The 23,278-nt window shown below is 61.5% G+C and overlaps 1 protein-coding gene across 1 annotated transcript in view; it reads right to left on the bottom strand.

The window, feature by feature from the left end:
• HAUS7 (HAUS augmin like complex subunit 7) overlaps positions 1–11,183 on the bottom strand; it is a 35,628-nt gene extending 24,445 nt beyond the window's left edge. Inside the window, exons 1-3 of the mRNA XM_032397476.1 lie at positions 11,093–11,183; positions 3,601–3,740; positions 2,552–2,667 (exon numbers count right to left, since the gene is read on the bottom strand). Of these exons, the coding sequence (XP_032253367.1) occupies positions 2,552–2,667; positions 3,601–3,740; positions 11,093–11,183 (347 nt within the window). The remainder of the gene's footprint in view (positions 1–2,551; positions 2,668–3,600; positions 3,741–11,092) is intronic.
• Positions 11,184–23,278: the final 12,095 nt, after the last annotated feature.

The following is a 23,278-nucleotide window of genomic DNA, read 5'->3' as shown; positions in this document are numbered from 1 at the left end:
ATCCCTCCCACCCAGCAGGGTGCCCCAGTCCCCAGCATCAGCCTAAGCCAGGCAAATCTGGGGTCCCTCCCATGAGAGCCTCTCCAAGACATGGCTGTGGCACCCCTCCTCCTGGGGGAACACTTGAGACCCCTGCACTAGCCCAGGCCATCCCCACTACTGCCTCTCCTCCCAGACTCCTGGACCACGCACCGGTCCTTCCAGGGCTGGCAGTGGCCATCATGTGAGCCATCTGTCGTTCCAAGGCAGGCTCCTGCCATCTTTTCCTGGGGCTGTTCCAACAGTCTCCGTATCGGTCTCCCTGCCTCCACCGTCTCCCCTCCAAATCCATCCACCACAGAACCCGAGTCACCTTGCCAAAACGCCAACTTTAGTATGTTGCTTCCCTGGTCCCATGCTTGCCCTGCCTAGAGCATCAGGTGGAAAGGCCCTCACGTGGCCTGCAAGGCTCTGCAGGAGCTGCCCCAAGCTGCTGTTGGGGCCACTGCAGCCCAGCTCTCCCTCCCACACCTTGATTCCTCACTCCGGTTGAAATGAGCACCCACCATCACCCGTCCCCTCCCAAATCAAGTGCCACCTCCTCTGTGCCAACATGCATAACATTCAGACTGCAGAGGTATGCCCACCACTGGGATTCATGCCTAGGCCTTTTGCAGCCGCTAGAGCCCCCACTCCTTGAGGTCACCCATCCATGCCTGAGGCGCCTGGAATGATACATGGGTGTGCATGTGTCCATGCGCCTGCTTATCATCCAACAGCCTGGAGCACATTTCAAGTATGTCCAACACCGTGCAGCAGCCTGGGGCTGACACACGAGTCCTGCCTGGTACATGCCCTTCAGCAGCTCCCAGACAGGACAGCAGGCCAAGACAGACCCAATGTGCTGAGAGCTCTGGGAGGGGGTGTGCTCAAAGGGTTGTGGGTATCTGAGGGGAAAGAGGGATATGTTTTGCCCTGGGAGCTGGAGACTTTTAAAAAAGAGCTGCGACATGTGAGCGGGGTCTTTGAAGGTTATCCAGAGACCTGACAGTGCTTTCAGGAGGGAGAGCAAAAGGGTACAAGAGCGCTCTGAGCAGAGGCGTGGGGTGGGCCTGGGGGAGGGCCTGGAGGACAGGAGGACAGGCTGCTGGAAATACAGAGGCTCAAACATGAAAATGCCTCCCCTCCCTCCCAGCCATTCGCAGGACAGCCGGCCCAGGGCCAGGCCTGCTGGCGTCCCATGGCCTGGCAGGTACACCAGCTGGGTGCAGGCCGCATCCTCGCTGCTCCACCACCAGGCTCCTGCCCAGGCATCTTCCTGAGCTGCAAGGGCAGAGAGGCAAGGCTGAAAAGGAACAGGCCCAGACCTGGCCTTCTGAGAGACTCCTGTACCAACCGACCGTGGCCACTCCAGAGAGGGCCCTGGGGGTCATGCCCAACAGCACAGGAGCCTGCTCCATGAGAGGCCTGGTCGAGCCTTCCCCGCTGTAGCCTTGGCACAGATGCTCAGCTCATGGGCTGCTGCTCACAAGGAACAGACAGTCCTTGGGACTTTCCGGATCTTTCCCTTTGCCATCTGGGTAGGCTTTGCTTCCCTTGCACAGAGCCAGGCACACCCACCAGGGCACTCCTCGATCTGAAGGACTGGGAAACAGGGTCTTGGCCCTGCTTGTCACTCCTCAATGGCAAGATGCAAGAGAGTTCACAAGTCCAGTCTGACAATGAAAGGATCGAGGCCCCTGCCGGCTCTGAAACTAGTAAAGCAAGGAGAACACTCAGAAGCCCAGCTCAGAAATAAGTCAAACAGAGAAAGACATGTATCATATGACCTCACTGAGATGAGGAATTCTTAATCTCAGGAAACAAACTGAGGGTTGCTGGAGTGGGGGGTGGGGTGGGAGGGATGGGGTGACTGGGTGATGGACACTGGGGAGGGTATGTGTTCTGGTAAGCGCTGTGAATTGTGCAAGACTGTTGAATCTCAGATCTGTACCTCTGAAACAAATAATGCAATATATGTTAAGAAAGAAAAAAAGAAGAAGAAGAATGTAGCAGGAGGGGAAGAATGAAGGGGGGGAAATCGGAGGGGGAGAAGAACCATGAGAGACGATGGACTCTGAAAAACAAACTGAGGGTTCTAGAGGGGAGGGGGGTGGGAGGATGGGTTAGCCTGGTGATGGGTATTGAGGAGGGCACGTTCTGCATGGAGCACTGGGTGTTATGCACAAACAAAGAATCATGGAACACTATATCTAAAACTAATGATGTAATGTATGGGGATTAACATAACAATAAAAAAATTAAAAAAAAAAAAAAGAAGCCCAGCTCAGCACTTCAGCTGAGGCGGCAAACAGACCAGCTAAAGCACTGGCATGGGGGGTGGGGGCAGCACTTTCAAGGCAAACTTGAGCACGGTTTCCATGGCTGGCACCTCTTACCCAAACAGCTGTTCTCACGGTGACCGTCTGGGAGTACCACTACTTACAAGAATATCGAACACCTATCTTTCCCAGGTGGGCTGAGTGGTGCCTGGAGTACCCCAGGGATGGGGAGGAAGAAACAAAGACGTTACCGAACACACATCCACTCCAGGATCTCCAAGCGGTACTTCGAGGGAGTACACAGCAGTTCCTGAATGGTCTTAGGTTCTGTGATATAAAGACCCTCAATGACCGGGCAGTTGAGAGCCTAAGCAAGGAAAGGAAAACCAGGATGCTTTAGAAATCGAGTAGGACTTAAGGGTTGAAATGCTCCTCCCTTCACACACATTTACTACCCACCAAGCACACACCAGGCTTGGTAGCACACACGGGCTCCCCAAACCCCACCGCCTCCTGGCAGCGCTCTCCCTCCATCTTGCCCAGAGTTAAATTTTCCTCATTCTCAGCCCACATCCCCAGTGGCCTGTCACCCCACCTCCTTTAAGTACTCCCGCTCTGGCCTCGTGTAGCAGTTTAACCTAGTAGCAACTAGAGGCTTTGGCAAGACTCCGAGATTCTGATCCAGGCTCCCAGCTATGCCACAGGGAAGGGTCAGGGAGAAGGCAGATAGCACCCATCTGGAGTGCGGGGGGGTGGGGGGGACGGAGGAGGAAGGAGGGGAGGGGAGGGGAGGGGGAAGGGGATGGGGGAAGGGGATGGGGGAAGGGGATGGGGGAAGGGGATGGGGGACAGGCAAGGCGGGTGAGGCAGAGCAGCGGCGGTTCGTGGGGCACCTGGGACGGCTATCTGCCCTACGAGCATCTGACTCTGACTCGACAGGGTGGCACGGACCCTGCCTGTCTCCCCCCAACCCCGCGAGCTCCCTGAGCCCAGGGCCCGTGCCCTCCCCGTGTCTGCATCTGCCTCGTGCGCCCAGCAAGGTCCTGCAGAATTCGTGCAACGTAAGTTAAGGGGGAGCACGCGCGTGGCGCCGGCCCGAAGCAGCAGGCACGGACCACCGAGACAGCAAGCGCGAAGGCCCGGGGCCGCCCAACGAGCAGAGAGCGGACAGAGGCCGCCGCCGGGAACTGAAAGACCGGCCGCGCGTGTGGCTCCGCCGACTTCCGCAGTAGGCCCTGCCCGATCCGCTGCCCTGGCCCCCGCTGCCCCCGGGGAGGGGGGCGTCCTGGGTCCCCGGCACCTTTAGCTTCGCGAACACCTCCACGGCCGCCTGGAGTACGCCCTCGTCGCCCTCGTCGCCCTCGTTCTTGTAGCCGCCGCCACCGACGCCGACACCTAGCCCAGCCATGTTTCGCGCTCTGAGCCGCGCCCCGCCCCCGCCTCCGGCTCACTAGCCGGCCCGGCTGCCAATCACACGCAAGCCCCGCGCCCCTCCCACCCGCCTGCCCGCGCCGGCCCGCCCACCCCTCCCCGCCCCCGCCGCGCCTTCTCATTGGGCCGCAGCCCCACGCGAGCCTGGGCACCACCCAGGAGGCAGGGCTCGGGGAAAGGGCGGGGCGCGGGCGGGCTGGGCCGGGCCCTCTTTGGCCCCCTCGCTCGCGTCGCGCCTGCTGGCGGCCCCGGCCGAGCGGGCGTCGGGGCGAGCCTTCGCCAGGAGAGGGCGCGCCTGCCTCGGTCGGGTTCTCTAGAGGATGGAGAGGCGCCTGGCGGGTGGGACTGAACTGGGACTGAGCGTCCTGGCTCCCTGTGCGGGGCTCTATCTCCCGTTTCCCACACTCACAGCTGTAGTTAGAGGGAAGTTCCTTGTGTTCCAATCCGACCCCACTACTCACTAGCTGGGTGACTTTGGGCAGGTTACCTAACCTCTCTGTGCCTTCTTGCCCTCACCTAATGGGGAATAAATGAGAGCACTTACCTCATTGGATTGCTATGAAGATGGAATGAGGTAATAATTCCTATGACAATGCCTGGCACGTACAAAGCACTGTGTAGATGTTCACTGTTATTGTGCCGGACTCTGCTACTTTCCCCCCCTCCTCCCCCACTCTGTCTTCCATCTTCCTGGAAGGTTCTGTGGCTCCTTCCCGCCCTGTCCACTTACAAATTTCTTTGCATCTCTCACAGCCCTCAAACTCAATGAGTCCGGCATGAAATCTGACAACCCATCTGTCTCCAGACCTCCAACGCCCCCATCCCTGGGACCTGCTGATCTGAGGAGGCGGGAAGGAGCTGAAGAGGGGCTGGTGCCCAGGGAGTCGGAAGCCAAGGCAGGCAGCTGCTGCCAGCTCAGTCTTCTCGGGAGTCTCTCCCTCCTCTGTGCCCTGCCCTGCCACCTCCTGGAAAGAGGGACCAAGAGGCAAATCTAGAGACAGGGGGACCCAGGGACCTGGTAGGACGCAACTGCAGTCCTCTGAGTGACAGGAAAGGGCTCTCAGTTCTGTCCCAGGATGAGGGGGCAGGAGTCTGGGTTAACAAAAAAAGACCCAAGCCTGTCCTTGTGGGGCAGGACCTGATTCCCTACTGAATGGTTTGTGATTCCGAGCTATTCTGAGGACACAGAGCCTTGGAAGTGAGCTGAAGGGACATGCAAAGCACCATAAGGCCCCTTCCCCTGTCCAGCATGGTTGCTGCCTTGGGCCCTTCTGGCAGCTGAAGGCTGTAGGGGCTTTGGGCTGTTTTTTTTTAATCTTTTTTTTTTCTCTTTTTGTTTTTGTTTTTCTTTCTTTCTTTTTAAAAAATTTCATTTCAATCACAGCCCCAGCTCAGACATTCAAATTCTTGTGGGTTTTTCTGTGGATCTTTCCTAGGACTGGGGAATTTGGCGGGAGAAACCACAGCAGTGTGGTGGCCTCCCCCACCCTCCCCATATCCTCTGCTCCTAAGGATCAGGAAGAAACAAGCCCCTGTGTATTCTGGAAGAAAATTCCCCTTCTCCACCCAGCCCGATGGAGCCAGTACTCTAAGCAGTCCTTCCCCAACTCAGCAGCTCTGTCTATGGCATGGGGTGGGACGTGGAGGGATTGACAGGGCCTCGAAGGGAGAAAACCATCTTGAGAGGTCATGGGGTCCATCGTCCTGTACGGAGGATGTGCTGGCCAGCCCTCAGCTCATGGAGGTGGCTGCCGAAGACCTGTGCACACCACCACTAAATCATGGTGCCTCCCAAACATCCTCCACTGGAAAGCTGCGGGCTGGGATGGAAACAGAGACTGCTGGGCCTCTCACGGAGTGGGGAAAGAAGGAGCCGGCTGATAGAAGCTTCTGGAAACTTGAACTCAAGCTCAACACAAGGAAGCACCTCTCCCAGAGGACACTGCCTAAACCCCGGCTGGCTGCCCAGAAAGGGAGAACACTCCCTGTCTTGGGAGGTGTGTAAGCCCAGGGAGGTGGGTAAGGCTGTGAAAGGGTGGGTAACTACAGTGAGGAAGGAGAGGACAGGCCTCTAAGAGGCATTTCTGCCCAAAGCCCCCGGGTTCTGTGAAGGAGGCTTGCGTGGGTGAGGGGCCAAAAATGCGGCTGAAGGCTCTGTCCCCCTAGGAGGGGATTCAGTAGGAACAGGGGGTCAGTGGAGAGTATGGCTCCCTGGGCAGATGGAGGCAGTTCATGCAACAAGAGCCAACCTCCTGATCATGGGGGAAACTTGGCCATGGGTCTCAGCAGGGCCTCAGCCATGTGTCAGTACTTGGAAAACAGGCTGGAAATTGAGGCCAGTTGACAGGCACCAGCCCCACCGTGCCAGGGATGGGCTGGCAGGCAGCGCAGGGCAAGGCAGCCAGCCACGTGAGGCACGTCACTTTGTGCAGTGGGCACAGAAATGGACAGCCCCCCAGATGCCTTCGCTCAACGGCCTCCCTGCCCTGGAGCAGCAGCTGTTGGCGGGAGCTGTGCAGGGCGTCCGGCAAGAGGAAGGTCCCTGAGAGCATCTCCACTGCAATGTTGAGGCTGTCTTTAGCAACAGATCCCAGGGTTCAGGGGGAATCTTAACCAGTGCTCCCCTCCCCCGCAGCAGACATTGCCAATCAAAGGAAGCTGGAGATCAAGGGTTTACACTCTCCATCAAGGAAGAGAAAGCAGACTGGCTTCTGCTGCATCTGACAGGAGCTGAAGTCCTTGTTCCGCCATAAACTCCTGCCCCTGAAAGAGGGGAACCTTCGAGGGACAAAGGCTTCCTCCAACTCCCACTCTCCTCAGCCCCAAGTTTCCCCAGTAAGAAGAGGAGATGAAGGGACTCCTCACCACATGCCCTGGGAGCACCAAATGCAGGCTCTTGAAGCAAAGGCAAGTGGTGAGTGTGTGTGACATTTCAGAGGAAGAATTCAGTTATGGTACAAGAAGCTGCTCCAGTCCGTGGGAGAAGTAAGTAGCAGTTCCTGACACTGGACTGAGGGAGAAATGAGACATGGTAACGAGGTCAGGCTGAGGATGGTCTGAGGCCAAGACTCTCCACGGGCAAGGTCAAGGCTGCCTTTTCCGCCCCTCCCTCTCCCCCCTCCTCCTGCCCTAACTTCTCTCTTCTGCCCCTGACTGAGCTACCGTGCTGAGCTGTTGGTCACCATCCACCCTGGTGCCCTGGTCTCGCAGCCAGCCCACAATATCTGTGCCAGCCAGGAGCCCACTCAAAACCAGCCACCTTCACACAGATGGGAGGAAGAGTGGAAAACCGGGAAGTAAGGGATTTTGTATGTGAGACCCCAAACTACCACATGGGCAATGAGACCTAAAGGGTCCCCGGAACAAGAGTGATGTTGACATCCCTTCAGGTGGTCACTGTTAGTCACCCACCTCAAGGCCCTGGGGACCTGTCTGGCCAAGCACACACTCCTGGAGTCTCATAAGTCCAGAGGACTCCGGAGCTGCCACCATGGGCCTGACAGATATGAGCCTGCCACAAGCATAGGCTTGGGGGAGTCTAGTAGGCTCCCACCCAAGTACTGGACGGATGAGACTATCAGTCTAGGAGCTGACCGATGACAACCACTTCTAGAATGCTGTCCTTCTAGACCTCCGTGCGGACACCGGGAGTCTGCCGGCACATGAGGATGGAGAGGCTGTCCTGGGACCTTGGCCTCCTCTTCCTGTCACTTCTGGTCCCTGTGCTAGGGCAGGGACCATGGCAACCTAAGGCAGGGGCAGCTGGCTCCCTGCTCACAGGAAACCTAAGGAAACCTTGGCCTGCCCTGGGCCTCCTGCTTCAGGGCCCCAGCCTCACCGCCTGCTGCTGAGGGGCCCTTGGAGCCCAGGGGATGCCAACAGCTCCCAGGCCACAATCTCCTGCAAGGGCCCATTTCACACGCCTAAGACCCAGATCAGATCTCAGACTACTCCTAGGGTCTGAGAGGATCTGTGAAGTCCATCCACCTTGCAGGCATTTGTAGGGGTGTGGACAGAGTCAGGCTGCGGGCCAGGAAGTGGACCCATGAGCCCTCTCCTAGTCCCCATGGATCCAGGGGTGAGAATGAACCCGGGGCTGGAGGGGGCCCCAGCGGACATGGTCACGGTCTTCACTTGCCTTCTTGACCCAGGCTCCAAAACTGGGGTGGGGAGGGCTGCAGGCTGGGCCCCTGGAGGCCTTTGGGATCCAAGCTCAAGCTCTCATGCTCCTCTTCTGCAGGGGCCCAGGCTGCGATGCGCCCGGGCAGGGTGAGGGGTGGGGACAGCTGCGCGGCGGGGGGCAGGGGGGAGGGGGGCGGCTGCACGTGGGCCGGGGCTCAGGCTCCTGGGCCGCAGAAGAGGAAATGGCGGGCGGGATGGCCCCCTCCGCAGGGAGACACTCGGGTCTAGACGGCTTGGCAAAGCCGGCAGGACTGAGTCACATGCGTCTGGAGCTGGAGACGCAGGCGCCAGGACTGGAACACGAACGTGCCCACTGCGGAGGGCCAGGCGGGGGAGGGGGCGCTGAACCTCGGCTTCCCAGTGCCCTGCCCCCAGCTAGCACCCAGCCTCTGATCCCTGCCTGAGCCCCCCCACCCCATGCCCATCTGGAGGGGCAGAGGTTAGCTTCCACACGGAGTCGAGCAGGGCCCACATTATTGGTAAGGAACCAACTGAATTTCAGAGGGGGAAGGGAGGTGGGCAAGTGGCCCCCACGTGCCCCCGTCCCAATCATGGCCCTCCTCCCTCAACCCAGCCACAACAGCCACCTGGGACCTTTGTGCCCCAAAGCCACCCTGGCCGCACTCCCCCCAGCCCAGGCCCACCTTCTACAGACACTCGGCAGCTGAAAGCAGTGGCACCTTACTCTCCACTACCCCGTCCCCAGCCATCCTCGTCCTGCTTGGGGTCCCGTGCCCCCTTCCCTCCTTCTCCTTCCTCCGTCTCTCTGTCTCTCTCGCCCTTCCCCTCGCTCTCTCCCTCCCTCACTCAGGAACACCAGGTCTCTGGATGGGCTGATGTATTCAGTGCTCACAAAAGCATCTGCAGAAAAAGTTGTTTAATTGGGACCAGATCCTCTGAGGTTTTAATGGCATTACAGCAAGACGGGTTTTCTCTAGGGAAGAAACTGCTGGCAACAGGAAGAGAGCACAGAAAGTTTGGCTCTTTTCTTCTCAAAGCTTGAAGGGGGAAAAGGCCCATGTACCTTTATTTATATACTAGAGATGCCTGAGTCCGCACCCTGACAGTCCCTCCCACAGATTCCCAAGGACAGAGCCCAGCACCCACGGGCCTCTGCACCTGCGCGCAGGCGCTCAGGGACACCCTGGTTTCAGTGTGACTTGGACACGACGACGCAGGCTCAAGAACAGGCCTGCTCCCTTGTTCTGTGTCTTTGGCTGCAGAAGGCCTGGTACGCAGTAGGGGCTTGAGGCACGTATCAAATGACAGATAGTGGGAGGGCAGGACTAGCAGCCCAGACCTTGGCCCCAAGCTGTGCATTCATACACGGGACTGCCTTCTGGACATCACCACTTGGCTGTCTAATCACCGCCCTCACACCTGACAGGTCAGGAGGTGGATTCCTGAGCTTCTGCCCCAGGCTCACTCCGCCCTCAGCATTCCGACTCTCCCCACTTCCCTCGGGTCGAGACGGCTTGGCTGCAGCTTCCACCCTGCACCGGCCCCCCTCACCTCTGCCCTACAGGGTGCAGCTGCCTCCACGCTGGCTCCTATCTTCTCGCTTGTGGCCCCAACAAGTCAGTGTTCCCCTGCAGTCTGTGAAATCCTCTGATAATGTAAGTCAGATCACGTGAGTCCCGTGCTCAGAAGCCCACTGTGGCTCCCTGTTTTCTTCAAGGTTACAGGCAAAATCAGCCTGCCGCCCACAGAACGCCCTGTGCAGCTCGCCCTGCCGCCCTCCCCCGGCCTCTCCCTCCCTCAGCCTCCTGCCCCACACTGGCCTACTTGCTGATTCCCCCGCCCTGTTCTGCCTCCCAGCCTCGCACTGGCCATCCTGCCCTTGTGAAGGGCAGACAGAGCTCCAGGGAAGAGTCCCCCCAAATGTTACTTCCTCACGGTCCTCATCTGAACCCCCATCAAAAGTACCCCTCCCTCCAGTCACCATGGCCGTCTCTTTCCTTCTGATGGGGTCCCTGTGCTCCCCCCTACACAGCCAGCTGGCGGTGTGCCTCCCCACACAGTGCCCCGGCATGGTGCCTGGCCCACAGCAGGAGCTCGGGAACGTTCCCTGAGCAAAGAATCCATTTTCCAATCCTCTCTTGATGGGAGGAGAGCTCTCAGCTGTGCAGTTCTAAGGAGGCTTGAGGGATGAGGAGTGTTGCTCTGGCATCCTCCTGGCTCCCAATCAGAGCCCCCGACTTGTGCGGGTACGTGTGCACATGGGTGTGCATGAGTGTGTGGACAGTGGGCCACGTGGAAGGGCAGGGCAGGAGAACAAGAACCGGGAGTCTGTTCCTTGCCCTTAGAATCCTAGGATTGTGCAGCTGGAAGCAACCTCGATCATTTAATGTAACTCCAGGCCCCTTCCAGCTCTCAGATTCTAGAACTTTGTAAGGAGCGCACACCCACTACATTAAGGTGCAGAGACCGAGGCCCTGAGCAGGGAGACTTGTTCCCGACATCACATGGCCAGTCTGTCCAGGGCAGAGCTGCGAGCCCAAAGCTCGCTGTATCCCTGGTTCCTGGAAAATCCCAACACCCCTCCCACCCCGCGCTCCAGACACTAGGCTCAGGGTTAGTGTTGGCTGGGGGCCCTGCCTGTCCCAGCCCAAGTCCACGAGTGAGCTCTGGGTGTAGGAGGGGTGGGTGTGGGAGGGGACCTCAAGTTTTGCTGAGCCCCCCACCCCTGCAGGCTGGCTCTGCTCTCTGGGGGTTTCCTCAAGGTCCCCATGATGTGCAGGTACTGCAAGACTGGACAGAGCAGGTGGCCAGGTGGTCCTTGGGTCCCCAGCAGGAGAAGGACAGCAGGACAGGACTCCATGGGAGCTGGGGAACTGACAGGGCCCAGGCCTCGCCCCTTCCTGCCTAGGTGGGTAGAAGCGGGGTCCCTCCCTCCTCCAGACTGCTGTGCCAGAGAAACCTGGGAGCAGGCTTCCTCCCACCCCCAGCCCAGCTAATGGGAACCAGATGGCAGGATGTTTAGTCAGCGCCTGGGGAGCGGCACGAACAGGGGAAATGGGTTGGGGGCCAGGATTCCAGAATCCATCCCCAGGCAGGGGGAGGGTCAGAGCAAGGGCTCCCACCACAGTCCCACTCCAGGGGCCCACCTCAGGAAGGGTCCTACCTCAGGAAGGGTCCTACCCCTCCTCAGACAATGCCTTGACTTGGGCAAGCCCTACCCCCCTTGCTTCCTTCTCTGTACTGGGGAGGCTGGGAGCGCTCAGTCTTCCAGGTTTCCCGGGCAAACTTCTCGTAGTCTCCCCGGCACATCTCCAGCCTCCCTTGCCGAAGTGCTCCCCCTCCCAGAGCTTCAGCCGTCCTCCAGCCCAGGGCCACACAGGCACACCAGTGGCTTCATCCTTGGCTCCCAAAGTACTTGCTCATGCTCACTCCACAGATAGTCTCTGTCTCTGGCCTGTGTGTGGCACAGCTCCACATTCAGGCCATAAACCAGAGCCCTGGATGGGACAAGGGAGAGGGTGCCAATGGACCCTGTGTGGCTCTTACAAGACTGTCAGCTGCCATGGGGGCTCCCTGAAGGCAGCAACACCCCTGTCCCCCCTGCACCCTGCGCACAGACCCACGTATGCAAATGTCGAGGAGCCCAGTGAAGACCCTCTTGCTGGGGACTCCCCGCCCTAACCCCCCACAGCCCCCTCCTGCATCTCACACACTCCCCTGTGGCCCTGGACAGAGACCTGGAACCCCAGATGGTGGTGGGAAGCTCCTTCCAGATGGCCCTTCCTGGCCCTGCTCCCCGCTCCCTGCACCCTCCCCCAGCTTCCCCCTCTCCCCTCCACCCAAGCCTTGCCCACAATTAACTCATTTTTTCAGATCGCTTCCAAACATAAGTCAACGCTGGACAGAGCTGTAGGAAAAGCTTCCTCAAAGCTGGCCCCAAAGAGCCATGTGGTGAGACGGGGCCTCTTTGCCAGCCCCCCGCCCCCCGCCCATCCGCCCGCCCTCGGCTCCCACAGCAGGGCCTGGGGCTGGGGCCCTCCTAGGGTTGGCCCAGAGGCCTGTGGTCAGACACTTCCTTCTTTGCCTCTTGCTCCTTCCCTCAGGCCCAGCTTCCTCTCCGCCTTGTTCCATCCCGGTCCGCAGGTGCCCCTCTGACCAAGAGGACGTGCCCGAGGCAAGGGGGCATCTTGGGACTGCCTGATGACAGTGGTCACACTGGGACCCAGCAGCCCCTGGTTCACACACAGTTTAGTTTTTCCAGAGGAGAAAATGGAGGTCTGGAGGAAAGGGAGCTGCCTCCAGGTAGTCGGGGAGCTGGTACAGGGACCAACCCGAGGTGGCCTGTGCCCAGGGGGCACTGGGGCCCCGAGAGCTGGGGTCCGTGCTTGCCACCCTAGCTCTGCCCAGCTGAGGTTTCCTCCGAAATTGGGAGGCCTCGGCACTGGCACGCATGGCAGAAGCCCACAGGCTTGGCAGGTTCCGGGCACCCCTGGCACCTGCCCTCTATCCCGAGGGCCCAGAAAGCCCTGAGGCCCGCTGCTTGCGAGGCCCAGCCCCTCCCCTTTCCCAGCCATGGACGTAGGACCTGGCAGCCTGGGGTGGGTGGCTTACCCTGTGGTGGGCCTCGCAGGTCCACTGTGCACAGAGACAGAAACCCCATTCATGGGGGCCACTGGGCCTGGTCCAGTGGAGAATAAATGCAGGCCTTACAGCAAAAGACCAAGAGCACTCGAGTCCAAGAAAAAATCAATCTCTCTTTCTCTTCAGGTGGGAGAAGGGGATGTTGTGGGAGGTTGGGGGCAAGGCCTAGGGAGGTATTTGTTTTGGGGGGGCCTTCCTGGGGGGAGGGCTGGGGCAGGTGGGGGAGGCTCCTAGGGCTGCAGCCAGGGCCGGGAGCTTAGGGAGCAGGACTGCGGTGCGCCATCCCGCTTGTGTCCCATCCTGCTGTGGCTGACGCTTCCACCCCTCCCAGCTAGTCACCCCCTCTACCGGCCCAGGAGGCCTGCGCGGCCCAAGCGAAGGGGCCATGAAGAGCATGATGCTCCCAGTCCTGGCTCTCTGGGTGGGGAGCTGCCCTGGAGGTGCCCTGACCAAGCAGGGGCCGAGCCTGAGAGAGCCCACGGCCACACCAACCCCCGTGGGCACGTTGACCCTGCAGCCGTCGCCGCCCAGCTGGCCTGGGCCCCCCAGTGGTGAGTAAGTGGCACCAGCCAGAAAAGGCTGGTAGGAGAGGAACACTCGACCTTGTTATTAGAATCCTCCCCCGCCGCCCGGGGCAGGAGCAGAAGGAGAGAAGGTTGGTCACCCCAAGGCTGCCCACCCAGTGCTCACCCTGGGTGCTTCCAAAGGGGTTAGGAGGGACCCATGGGCCTCAGGGAACCCTCTCAGGAGGGCAAGAGGGGATGGCAGAGCCTGGGAGGCCCGGTGCCCATAGCCCAGAGTGAGGGCAGGGGAGGAAAGGAGGGACCACTATAGCTGGGGCTGGAGTAATGGATCCAGGTTTGCTGGGTGGGGAGCCTGCTGCCTTAAGACCGACTGAGGAGACCGGGAGACATGTGGGAGGCTGAAAGTGGGGGGACCCAGGGCTTGGGAGGGGTGGCACCAGCGGCCCCAGGAGACCAGCTATGGTGTGACCTTCATGCTTGGCTGCCCCACCCTGAGGCCTAGGGGTGGGATGAGAGGAGCTGGTGGGTGGGCCCAGGACCTGCAAGGGATGCCCATGGTCAGGGCTCGTTAAGGTGGGGCTGCCATGTGTTAGAGGGGAGGCAGGCAGGGTGACCCAGCCCAGGGGCCGCTGGCCTGCTTATGACACTGAGCAGCACTCTGCTCTCTCTCTGGTGCTTGTGGTCCTCCACTCTGAGGCCATGAAAAGCCTCCACTCTGGGGCACGAGATACTCGATGGCCTCGGGGGTCTGTGACAGAAGGCTGAGAGCTCCTGAGGGTAGGAGAGAGAAGAAGAAGTGAGGCCTGGGCAGAGAGAGGAGGAAGGGGGGCCAACCTGTGACTGATCCCCCCTTAGGACGGAAGTGCAGCCTCTCAGCCAGGCGGGGGCCCCAGCCGGCCCAGCCCATATTGTCTCCTTCTGCAGGTCAGGTGCGAGCCACCTTCGGGAACGGCGGCCTGCACAGACCTGAGGATGGGCACCTGGACTGACCACAGGTGCAGCCCACCTCCAAGGAAGGAGCCCAGGAAGCCCCTACCCAGCCCCCACCCAGCCCCCAGCCCCAGCGGAAGGCCCCCCTCCAGGCTCAGAGGAGGGACTGGAGTCACAGCAAGGGGCCCAGCAGCCAAAATGGGGGCTGAAGCAAGGTCCCAGGCCAGCAAGCTCAGGCCCTTGCAGGCCAGCAGGGGTCCCCAAGCCCAAGACGGGGCAGTGGCCACCAAAGAGGGCCAAGGCAGGAAGACAGGAGGTCGGGGAGCCAGGAGAAAGGGCCCAAAGCCCGGGAGACCTCCCAGAGGTGCGAACCGGCCAGGACAGGAAGCCCCCACGTAGAGCCTGCAGGGGCTGTGCCTGAATCTCAAGGGGCTGAGGCTTGGTCGCGTCTTCACCAATCATACCAGCGTCCCCAGCCCCTCGGGCCCCGCCCCACTCTCAGTGCGCCCAAGCTGAGTAGCCCCGGGTGCAGCCAGGAGAGGAACCTTTCAAAGGCAGGTCCTCTTCCCCAGCCTCAGGGCCCCCATTTGGGCTGTTGTCCTTCGTGCTGTGTTCCAGTTTGGCTGGCCAATCTGCTGGCAGGTCCGGGGGGGGCGGCCAGGCAAGCTCCAGCCCCTCGGCAGGCCTCTGTTGTCCTCCAGGGGCCTTCCACCAACCCGGCTCAGGGGGCCGGCATCAAAAGAAGGATCACAGCCAAGGCCAAGGTGGCAGCGGCACCAAGGAGACCACAGGCCGTGGGCGGAAAAGGCCTAGAAGCGGGCAAGGGCACGGACAGAGGTTTACAGACCGGGGCACCGCAGAACGGACCGTGCCCTCCCTTCCAGCCTCCTGCCTCCTGACCCAGGCGCCCATCGCCTGCAGCAATGTCAAGGTGAAACACATCCCTGCCCTGACTGACCCTGGCCTAGCCACGCTCTACCTGGCAGGTAGGTGACCGCCTCCCCCATACTCACCCCTGTAGCAGGAGTGAGAGGGCCACACACCTGGGCTTCCCTTCTAGTGGGTCCTCAGCCACTGTGGCTGCTACATCGCTGGACCTGGAAATGGCCCCCCTCCCTGTGGGTCCTGGTTGGCAATGAGAAGGTGCCCCGACTTGGGACAGTCAGAAGAGCCAGCTCCAGGGGCGCTGGGTGGCTCAGTCAGTGAAGTGTTTGCCTTTGGCTCAGGTCACGATCTCAGGGTCCTGGGATCCAGCCCCGTGGAGCACCATGTTGGGCTCCCTGCTCAGCGGGGAGTCTGCTTCTCCCTCTCCCTCTCCCTCTGCCCCCACCTCTGTTCATGCTCTCTCTCTCTCTCTCTCTCTCTCTGTCTCAAATAAAAAAAAAAAAAAAAGGGAGTGCCAGGTCCTCCGGCCCATGTTGGGGAGGCCCTGGCAGAGGGGAAGGAGACAAGGGAGCGTGGAATGCAGCCCCCCTGTGTCTGCACAGAGAATGAAATCACCAGGCCCCCAGCACACACGTTCCGGGGGCAGCCCAATCTGCAGTGGTTGGACCTGAGCAAGAACAAGCTGGTTGCCTCTGCCTTGCACTCGTGCGACCAGCGGGTCTAGGCTGGCAGGTGTGAGATGGCTCCAGGCATCTGTTGCTTCTCTCCTGGGGGATAAGGCCTGGAGGGGCTGCTGCGCGGAGTACCCAGCCCGGTGGGCCTCAGTGGTTTGAGATGACACAGTCCACAGATCCTCAGGCCCCTCAAGGGAGCGTCGCTTCTGGGAGAAACTGAGTAGGGGTTCTCAAAACCCTCACCGACCTCGTCCAAGCGGGAACTGGGAAGCCACAATGCCACCAGATAGGTGTCCCCTGGGCAGGACCAGCCCAAAGCCATGCCCAGAGAGCCTAGCCTGGCTGGTGGCACCCCAGTCCCCAGCCCCCACTTCCAACCCCCCCCCCGCCACGCCACCCCCAGAATTGGACGTGGCTGAAGCGGTTGAACCTGGATGGGAACTCGCTATCCACAGTGCCAGCCTTGCCCGCCTCCCTGCACGAGCTCAAGCTCAACGACAACCTCCCGCAGGGCCTGCCGCGCAGCAGCTTCCGGGGTGTGGGCAGGCCCTGGGGTCAGGGGCCGAGGGGGCCTGGGAAGCAGGGGAGGCCAAGGGACAGCACGTGGGTGACAGCAGGTGGGGGATCTGCCCTGGGATAGCCTGGCTGGAGGGCAGAGGAGGGAGCAGCCGTCTGGGAAAGTGGCCCTGGCCTCTAGGGGCAGGGAGTGTGTGGCGCTACACACGCAGCTCCCAGGGGACCTCCAGAGTTCTGCAGTGGGATCATGTGCCTCCCCCCCCCCCCCCCCCGCCCACCTGCCCTGCAGGGCTCAGCCGGCTGCCGACGCTGGAGGCGGAAGGGAACCACCTGCACGATGGTGACATCTCGCCCCTGGCCTTCCAGCCCCTGCTCAGCCTGCTCTGCCTGAGGCTGGATGGAAACTGTCTGCGGACCATCCCCCCCACCCCCCGGCCCCGCCTGCCAGCCTCCCTGCGGGTGAGCCCCAAGGCCAGGGGAGGCCGTGTTGTAGGCAAAAGGCCAGAGCACAGCGGCCCGGGGAAGGGAGCTTTAAAGATAACCCCGCAAAGCCTCAGTGCCAGAGGGCCTCTCCCCCGACTCCCGGAGGCCCAGAGCTAGGCTTTGGGGGCTGTGTTGGACCTCCTGGGTGTCCCCGAACAAGGCTCAGGCCCTCCCTGCGCCACATGGCCCCCTTGCTTGACGGTGCTCTTTAGCGCTGTGTCTTGTGGGGCTGGCAGGTGTTGCTGGGACCCTCCGCAAGATGGCCTACGGCCCCGAGAGCAGCAGAGATGCGGACACCTGGGTCTCAGAGATGGGCCAGGTACAGATGGGAGCCGGGCCAGGCAGGTGGGCCCCTCACCCTCACCCTCAGCCCTGGCCCTAGGAGCTGCACCTGGGCACCAGTGTCATCGAGGACGAGCGGCTGGCCCCCTGCGCTCGGACTGATCTCCCGTGACGGCTGCCACCTGCCCTGGCACTGCCCGAGCTTTACCCCGATGGGCACATGGAGGCCAGAGAGGGCGGAATCACCCAGAGGAACCCAGAGAGTAAGGAGGAGGGGTGGCTCTGTTGCTTGGGCCTGGTCTCAGGTGGGTCATCGGCCTCCATGCGCAGGGCTCAGGGTGACCTGGGCCCTGAGCCGCCCACCTACTCCTCCAAGATTTCCCTGTCCCTCCCACCCAGCAAAATCCCCAAAGCCACAGAAACCCCTTCCTCTGCCCATGCCTGGATTCGCCCTGTAGGCACCCAGCCAGCTCTCTGGGAGGTGCTGTGGGCCTAGACAGGGACAGCGCGGACGCTGAGACCTGGTCAGCTGCTGAGTTTAGCTAGGGGGTGACAGGGGCAGGAAGGGGCACGGAAGAGAAAAGCATATGAGTTTCCTGGGGCGTAGCAGACAAGTACCACAAACTGGGGAGCTTAAGACCACAGAGATTTCTATTCCCACAGCTCTGGAGGCCGGAAGTCTAACATCCAAGTGTCGACAGGGCCGCGCTCTGTCTGCAGGGGGACAATCCTTCCTTGCCTCTTCCAGCTGCTGTTGGCCCCAGGTATTCCTCAGCTCGTGGCCACATCACTCTGGCCTCTGCCTCTGTTGTCACATCGCTGTGTCTCTGAGTCTGTCCCCTTCTGTCTCTTATAAGGACACTTGTCGTTGAACTTAGGGCCCCCCCCAATCGAGGATGAGCTCATCTCGAGATCCTTCACTTACATCGGCAAAGACCCTTTTGCCAAATAAGGTCGCGTTCACAGGTTCTGGGCAGACATATATTTGGGGGCCACTATTCACCCCACTCCAGGAAGGGTCCAGGATGAGTCCCTAGGATCTGGTTTGGATAGCTGGGAGGAGGCACCAACAAAACGGATCCAGGAGGAGACCCGGCTCTCATCGGCCCTGCCTATGGAGTTAGGATGTGGTCCGGGAAGCAGCAGGAGGGCTGGGGAGTACAATCCATGGGGTCTGGCAACCACCATGGCAGGGCAGGGGGGTGGTAGGCAGGGGTCAACAGACACTCCGACCTGACATTCCAGGGACCAGAGCCTCCCGCCCTGCACCCTCATGTTCCAGGAAAAAGTTACCAGGACGTTTGGGTTTAATTATTCTTTTTTCCTCTCCCCCTCTTGCCAAGGGGGCAAAGCAAAGCAGACAGCAGCCTAGGGCGGGGCCACCCAGCCGCTGTTCCTCTCCTCCACTCCCACCGCGGGGCCTGGGCAGGGGGGTGGCGGCCAGTCAAGCCCTGCTGGCGCCGCCCAGCTTTTCTCCGGCCTGTGGAAGGGGAGGCGGCTGCTGGGAAAGCAAGCTCAGGGGGCACTGGAGCCCTAGCCCCCGTGGGCTGAGGGCAGCATGGGCCCCAAGGCCAAAGGGCTGACCCCATGCACAGGGGCTGGGGGTATCACTGAGGAAAGCCACTTGCCCTGCTCCAACCCATGCTAGAAGCATCCCCACCCTCTGTTTCTGCTTTTCCCCTTGCCCGGCCCTGGTCCTGACCCACGGCCCGCCACGGAGTGAGTGACCTGGGCTAGCGGCCACCCAAGCTCCACCGCCCGCCTCCCTGATCCCTCCGGGTCCCCAGCCCTGACCCCTGGGAGACTTAGTGTTCTTTCCCTCCCCATCTTTCTCCTGCTTATCAGCCCGGGTGAGACAGGAAGATGACAAAAGAGCACAGGGACAAAAGGCAAGGGCCGCGAGGCCGAGGAGGGGCAGAGCAGAGCCAGGCTCACCCCAGCACCTGCAGTTGCACTTCCTTTGTCCGGTGTACGTTTGAGGAGCCCCCGAGGTGGGGGAAGGACTGGCCTCCCTAGCCCTGCGGTGAACAAGGAAGGACCCCACCCAGATCCCCTCTTCCCAGCCTCTTTAGACAGAGGAGGACGCAGAAGCCAGACAGGGCCTGGCCTGACTCACGGTCAGGCTGCAGCTGGCCTCCTTGCCCTGCGCAACCGCCGGGAGCTCTGGCGGCCACCGCCGTCAGGGAGCCAATCCCCCACTCCCTTCTCGGGTGTGCACCAGGCACCTTGACTTGGGGCTTCAGCTGTGGCTCTGGTTCCTGCCGGGCTCCACTCGCTCACTCCGCGCCCGGCCGGCCGTCCGCCCTGCAGGAAGCTGGAGCCCCTTGACCCACAACCGGCTGGTGCACGCGCCCTCCCTCTTGCCACGGGGCCTTCGGCGCCTGACGCTGCACCACAACCGCATCGAGCGCGTCCCTGGCTACGTGTTTGCACACGTGAAGCCCGGCCTGGAGCTCCCGCACCTGTCCCACAACAGCCCGCACGCCGACGGCGGCCATGGTGTGTCCTGCCCAGGCCTTCCCACCTCCCTGGCTGAGCTGCGGGATCACAACCAGCTGCAGGCCATCCCACGTGGCCTCCTGCGCCTCAGGGGGCTGCAGGTGTCGCATCTGAGCCACAGCAAGATCAGGTGGGGCCCTGCGCCTACGCCCATCATGCTGTCCCAGCACGCCGCACTGCCAGCCAGGGGAGAAAGGGGCAGCTGAGGCCAGGTGGCCCTGCCTGGCAGGTGGGCCCGTGGGAGGAATCCTTCGCTGTCCCCATCTATCCATCTTGGTTGCCGCGACAGGAGGCTATGCCCGGGCCGGTGCTTGGCAGGCCCAGGGCAGCCAAGGTGGAGGGCTACAGACAGCAAAAATCTGGGCAGGGGCTGGCAAGGGGGAGGTGAGAGGGCCCTGGCCCAGAGCAGCAAGGGCTGAGCCTCAAGTGGGCACGTGGCAGGTGGTGGCAGTGACCTGCCTGACCCGCCGCCCTGGGTCCGGTGGCCGTGACTCAGTCGTATTGCCCCCCTCACTATAGGGCCCTCTGTTTCTCTCCTCTTGTATGATACCTGCCTCACCTTTCTGGGGCCTTCTCTCTTCTGCTTGACCCTGCCATCCCCACCCTATAGACACGTGCCCCTGAATTCCATCTGACACTCGAGTGGCTCAAGACTCCAATCTCATCTCCACACACCTGGAGAACAACCTTATTGACCGGCGCCGCATCCCACCCACCACCTTCTCCTGCATCCAGGTCTACTGCAGTGTGGTCCTCCGGCCTCAGCAGGGGGAGGGGGTGGCGGAGGGCTCCTAGGAGCCCCCTGCTCCCTTAGGACTTGGGGCGGGGGGCAGGCCTAGCTCCACTTGATCTTTGCACTACTAGGAGAAAGATCTAGAAGACCCTGCTGCTTCAGATGCTCCCCCTTCCCATTGACTGCTGAGGCCCCTTCACTTAGTAAATGGCCCAGCAGGGTGCAGCGCTGGTTTGGACTTGAGCATAATAAATGCATTTCATTCAAGCCCAGGAGCCTCCACAAACCTCCCTCTCTCCGTCCTGGATTTAAGCTGCATTTGCATGCTGGCGCTTTGTTGTGCACAGAGTCCCCAGGGCCTGCATCCTCCACACCACTTCATTAGCAGGGAGTTAAGAGGGCCTGGTTCCAGAAGCTTCTCCAAGAGCCTCCCCACCCTTACCTGCCCTGGCCAGGGTACTGAAGTCAGCCTTCACAAGGATGTGGCAACCCAGCAGCTCAGAGAGCATCAGTACGTCTCTCCCAGGAAGCATCCCTGTCCCAGGTGTGGACCCACGGAGATGGGCTCTGCTGGCAGAGCAGGCTGAGGTGGGGGCCCCTGGTGCCTGCCCTTTGTCCTAAAGCCCCTCACACTGACACCTGTACCGAGGCCAGGGACACCTTGCCTCTCTCTCTGCCCCTAATCCAGGTCCCAGTGCCCTTACCCTGGTTCCCCCCATCCCTGGTGCGTACACATCCCCAGTCCAGCCTGTGGGTCACCAGGGCCCCACCGAAGGACCTTAGGGGCAGGGGCAGGCATGCAGTGATGTGGGACCCGAATGTACCTTTGTGAGACCTGGTGCCAGGGAAGGGTGGGGAGTGCTTGGTCCGTGGGAGGCCAGGCCTCGCCCTGGGAACCCAGTGGTGACTGCCCCCTGGCCAGAGTTGCAGCCTGCCTGCCTGGTGGGGGAGGCAGACGCAGACACCAGCAAGCTGCGAGAGCTCAGCCCTGCCAAGCCCTGAGGACAGGACGGGTCAGCTGTGCTGGGGGGGAACACAGGGTCTGAAGAGCCCCCTGAAGTCCCTAGGGCAGTTACCCTGCTTTTGGGAGGGGACCACTGGGAACAGTGTAGGGTCACCAGGTCAGCCTTGACAGCTCATGATGCCATCTCACCCGATGCTGGGGAGGGTGAGGGATGGGGAGGCCACAACCAGCAGAGACCACAGCTGACCCAGCCCCTGCCCCCAGGGGAGTGGGAAGGCTCATGGTGGTATGGGGGCCAGAGAGATAGCTAAGTGACAGGCATCAAGGATGTGGCAGGAGCAGGACTGGCCCCAGCTTTCAGTGCTGCCTGGATGTGGGTGGAGTGAAGGAAAAAGTCACCAAGTGCCTACTGCGGAGACCTTGTCCGGCCACCACCTCTGGCTGGGGTCTGGGCCTGGGAAATGCAAGTCTCGTGTGAGTCCCGTTCTATAGTCAGCCCCCCACCCCCAACCCTCACCCCCACTCCGCCCCCGAATTCTCAGCAGAGAAAGGGCCAGACTCAGGCAGGGGGCGGGGAGAGGCCTGGGAAGCTCGGGGAGTGTTTGCTTTGGACTCATCCTTGCATTCCTTCTTCTCCAGGGCCCAGGCCCACAGATAGGGCACTTCCTGTTTGGGCTGGGTCAGAGGTCAGCAGCCCTTGAGGCGCTGGCCCCCGATGGGAGGGAGGGCTTGCTGCTTTCCCAGCTCTCATGACCCCTCCCCCTCAGCTGGCTACCCGGCCTGGCCCCTGCTCTCCTGCTATGGTCAGTCCCCAGTCCCCTCCTTCTCCGCAGTCACAGGGCTCCGGCCCTGGGAGGCACAGGAAGTTCAGGCTAGGTGAACCACCCTCCCCTGCTGGCCTCTCCTCCCTGCTGTTCTTACCCCTCCCGAGCACGTGAGGCCGGAGGGCCTGGGAGGAGAAGGGCCACATCCCAGGGCCCACTGCTTGTCAGGACAACCTGGCCTTGAGGAGGGCAGGGGCAGCCCACAGGTGGTTACTGGGTAAGTTCCACTTCAGACCAGAAGCTACTTGGCCCTTGGGGGTGCTGTCAGGTGGGCTGAACCCAGGCCTGGAAGCCAATCCTTAATGATCTGCCAAGCCCCTAGTGGGTGTCTGCCACCAGGCTCCCCAGAAACCGACCAGGACTAGGAGGCAAGGATTAGCTCACAGGAAGTTTACTGGGAGACCCTTGGGGCCACCACCTCGGGCAGGGGAGGATAGGAACAGGAGTAGCCCAGGGAGGAGCTGGCCTGTGACCAAGGACAAAGAGTACAATTCTCTCGTGAGGGCAGGGGCTTCAGTCCTAGAGGGGAGAGGGCCCAGGCGGCATGGCCCCCAGTGGGACGCCCCCAGACAGAGCCCCAGCCAGGACAAGCGAGTGCAGTGTATGTGGTACCTGCTGGCAGGACCAAGGCCCCCCGCTTCACCCCCACCCCCACCCCCGCCGCCCTGGAGCCGCCCCTTCTTCACCCACGTCCCTGGCCCCATATGTTCCGCTCACCAGTGCTGCCATGGAGGCGGTTACTGCCCTTCTCTTCAGGAACCCCACAGCGCTGGGCATCGGAGGGGTGACCACAGTCAGGTGGCAGGAAGGGAGGCACTCATCAGCCCTCGGACTGAGACAGGGGTACTGAGGTGCGGGGGAACGCTGAGGGTAAGGACGGTGGGGACCAGGAAGGGGACCCATAAGGCAACAAGTGCAGTGGTGGGGAGTGGGGACAGGGAGCAGAGGTGTACCCCTGGGGCTGGCGCGACGTCTCCTTCCCAGGCCCTCGGTGGACCCTTGTATCTCTGCCCACCCCTCCCAGCCACAGTCCCGGAGTCCTGCCCATCGGCTTCCAAATTCTTCTCCAAGCTTTCTATCCCCAGCACCCCCACGTGAGGGCCAGCCTCCCGCTCCTTCGCCAGGCTCCCTGCGTGCTTTCTGCACATCTGGTGCCAAGCCTTCCTCCTGCCTCGTACCCCACGTGGTGGCAAGCTTGGTTTAAGCCCCCCACATCCGGGAGAAACGGGCTCAGGAAGGAGCAAAGGCTACGTCTAGCATGGTGTGCCCCATGCAGGGCCAGCCCAAGAGACGCTGGCTGCCCGGCCCCCTCCCCCGTGCCTGCCCTCACCCCCTGCCCCCCCAGAGCCTCCTAGCCCTGCAGGCAGCAGGGAGATGCAGCCGCTGCTCCGGGGGGCTGGCGTCCCCCCGGGGGGAAGACCATGGCTGTCCCGGGGTGGCTCATGGCCT

Source organism: Phoca vitulina, unplaced genomic scaffold, assembly GCF_004348235.1.
Source record: "Phoca vitulina isolate PV1807 unplaced genomic scaffold, GSC_HSeal_1.0 scaffold99, whole genome shotgun sequence".
Classification (NCBI taxonomy): domain Eukaryota; kingdom Metazoa; phylum Chordata; class Mammalia; order Carnivora; family Phocidae; genus Phoca; species Phoca vitulina.
Note: the sequence above shows the minus strand (reverse complement) of the source record. Positions and strands in the feature narration are given on the sequence as shown.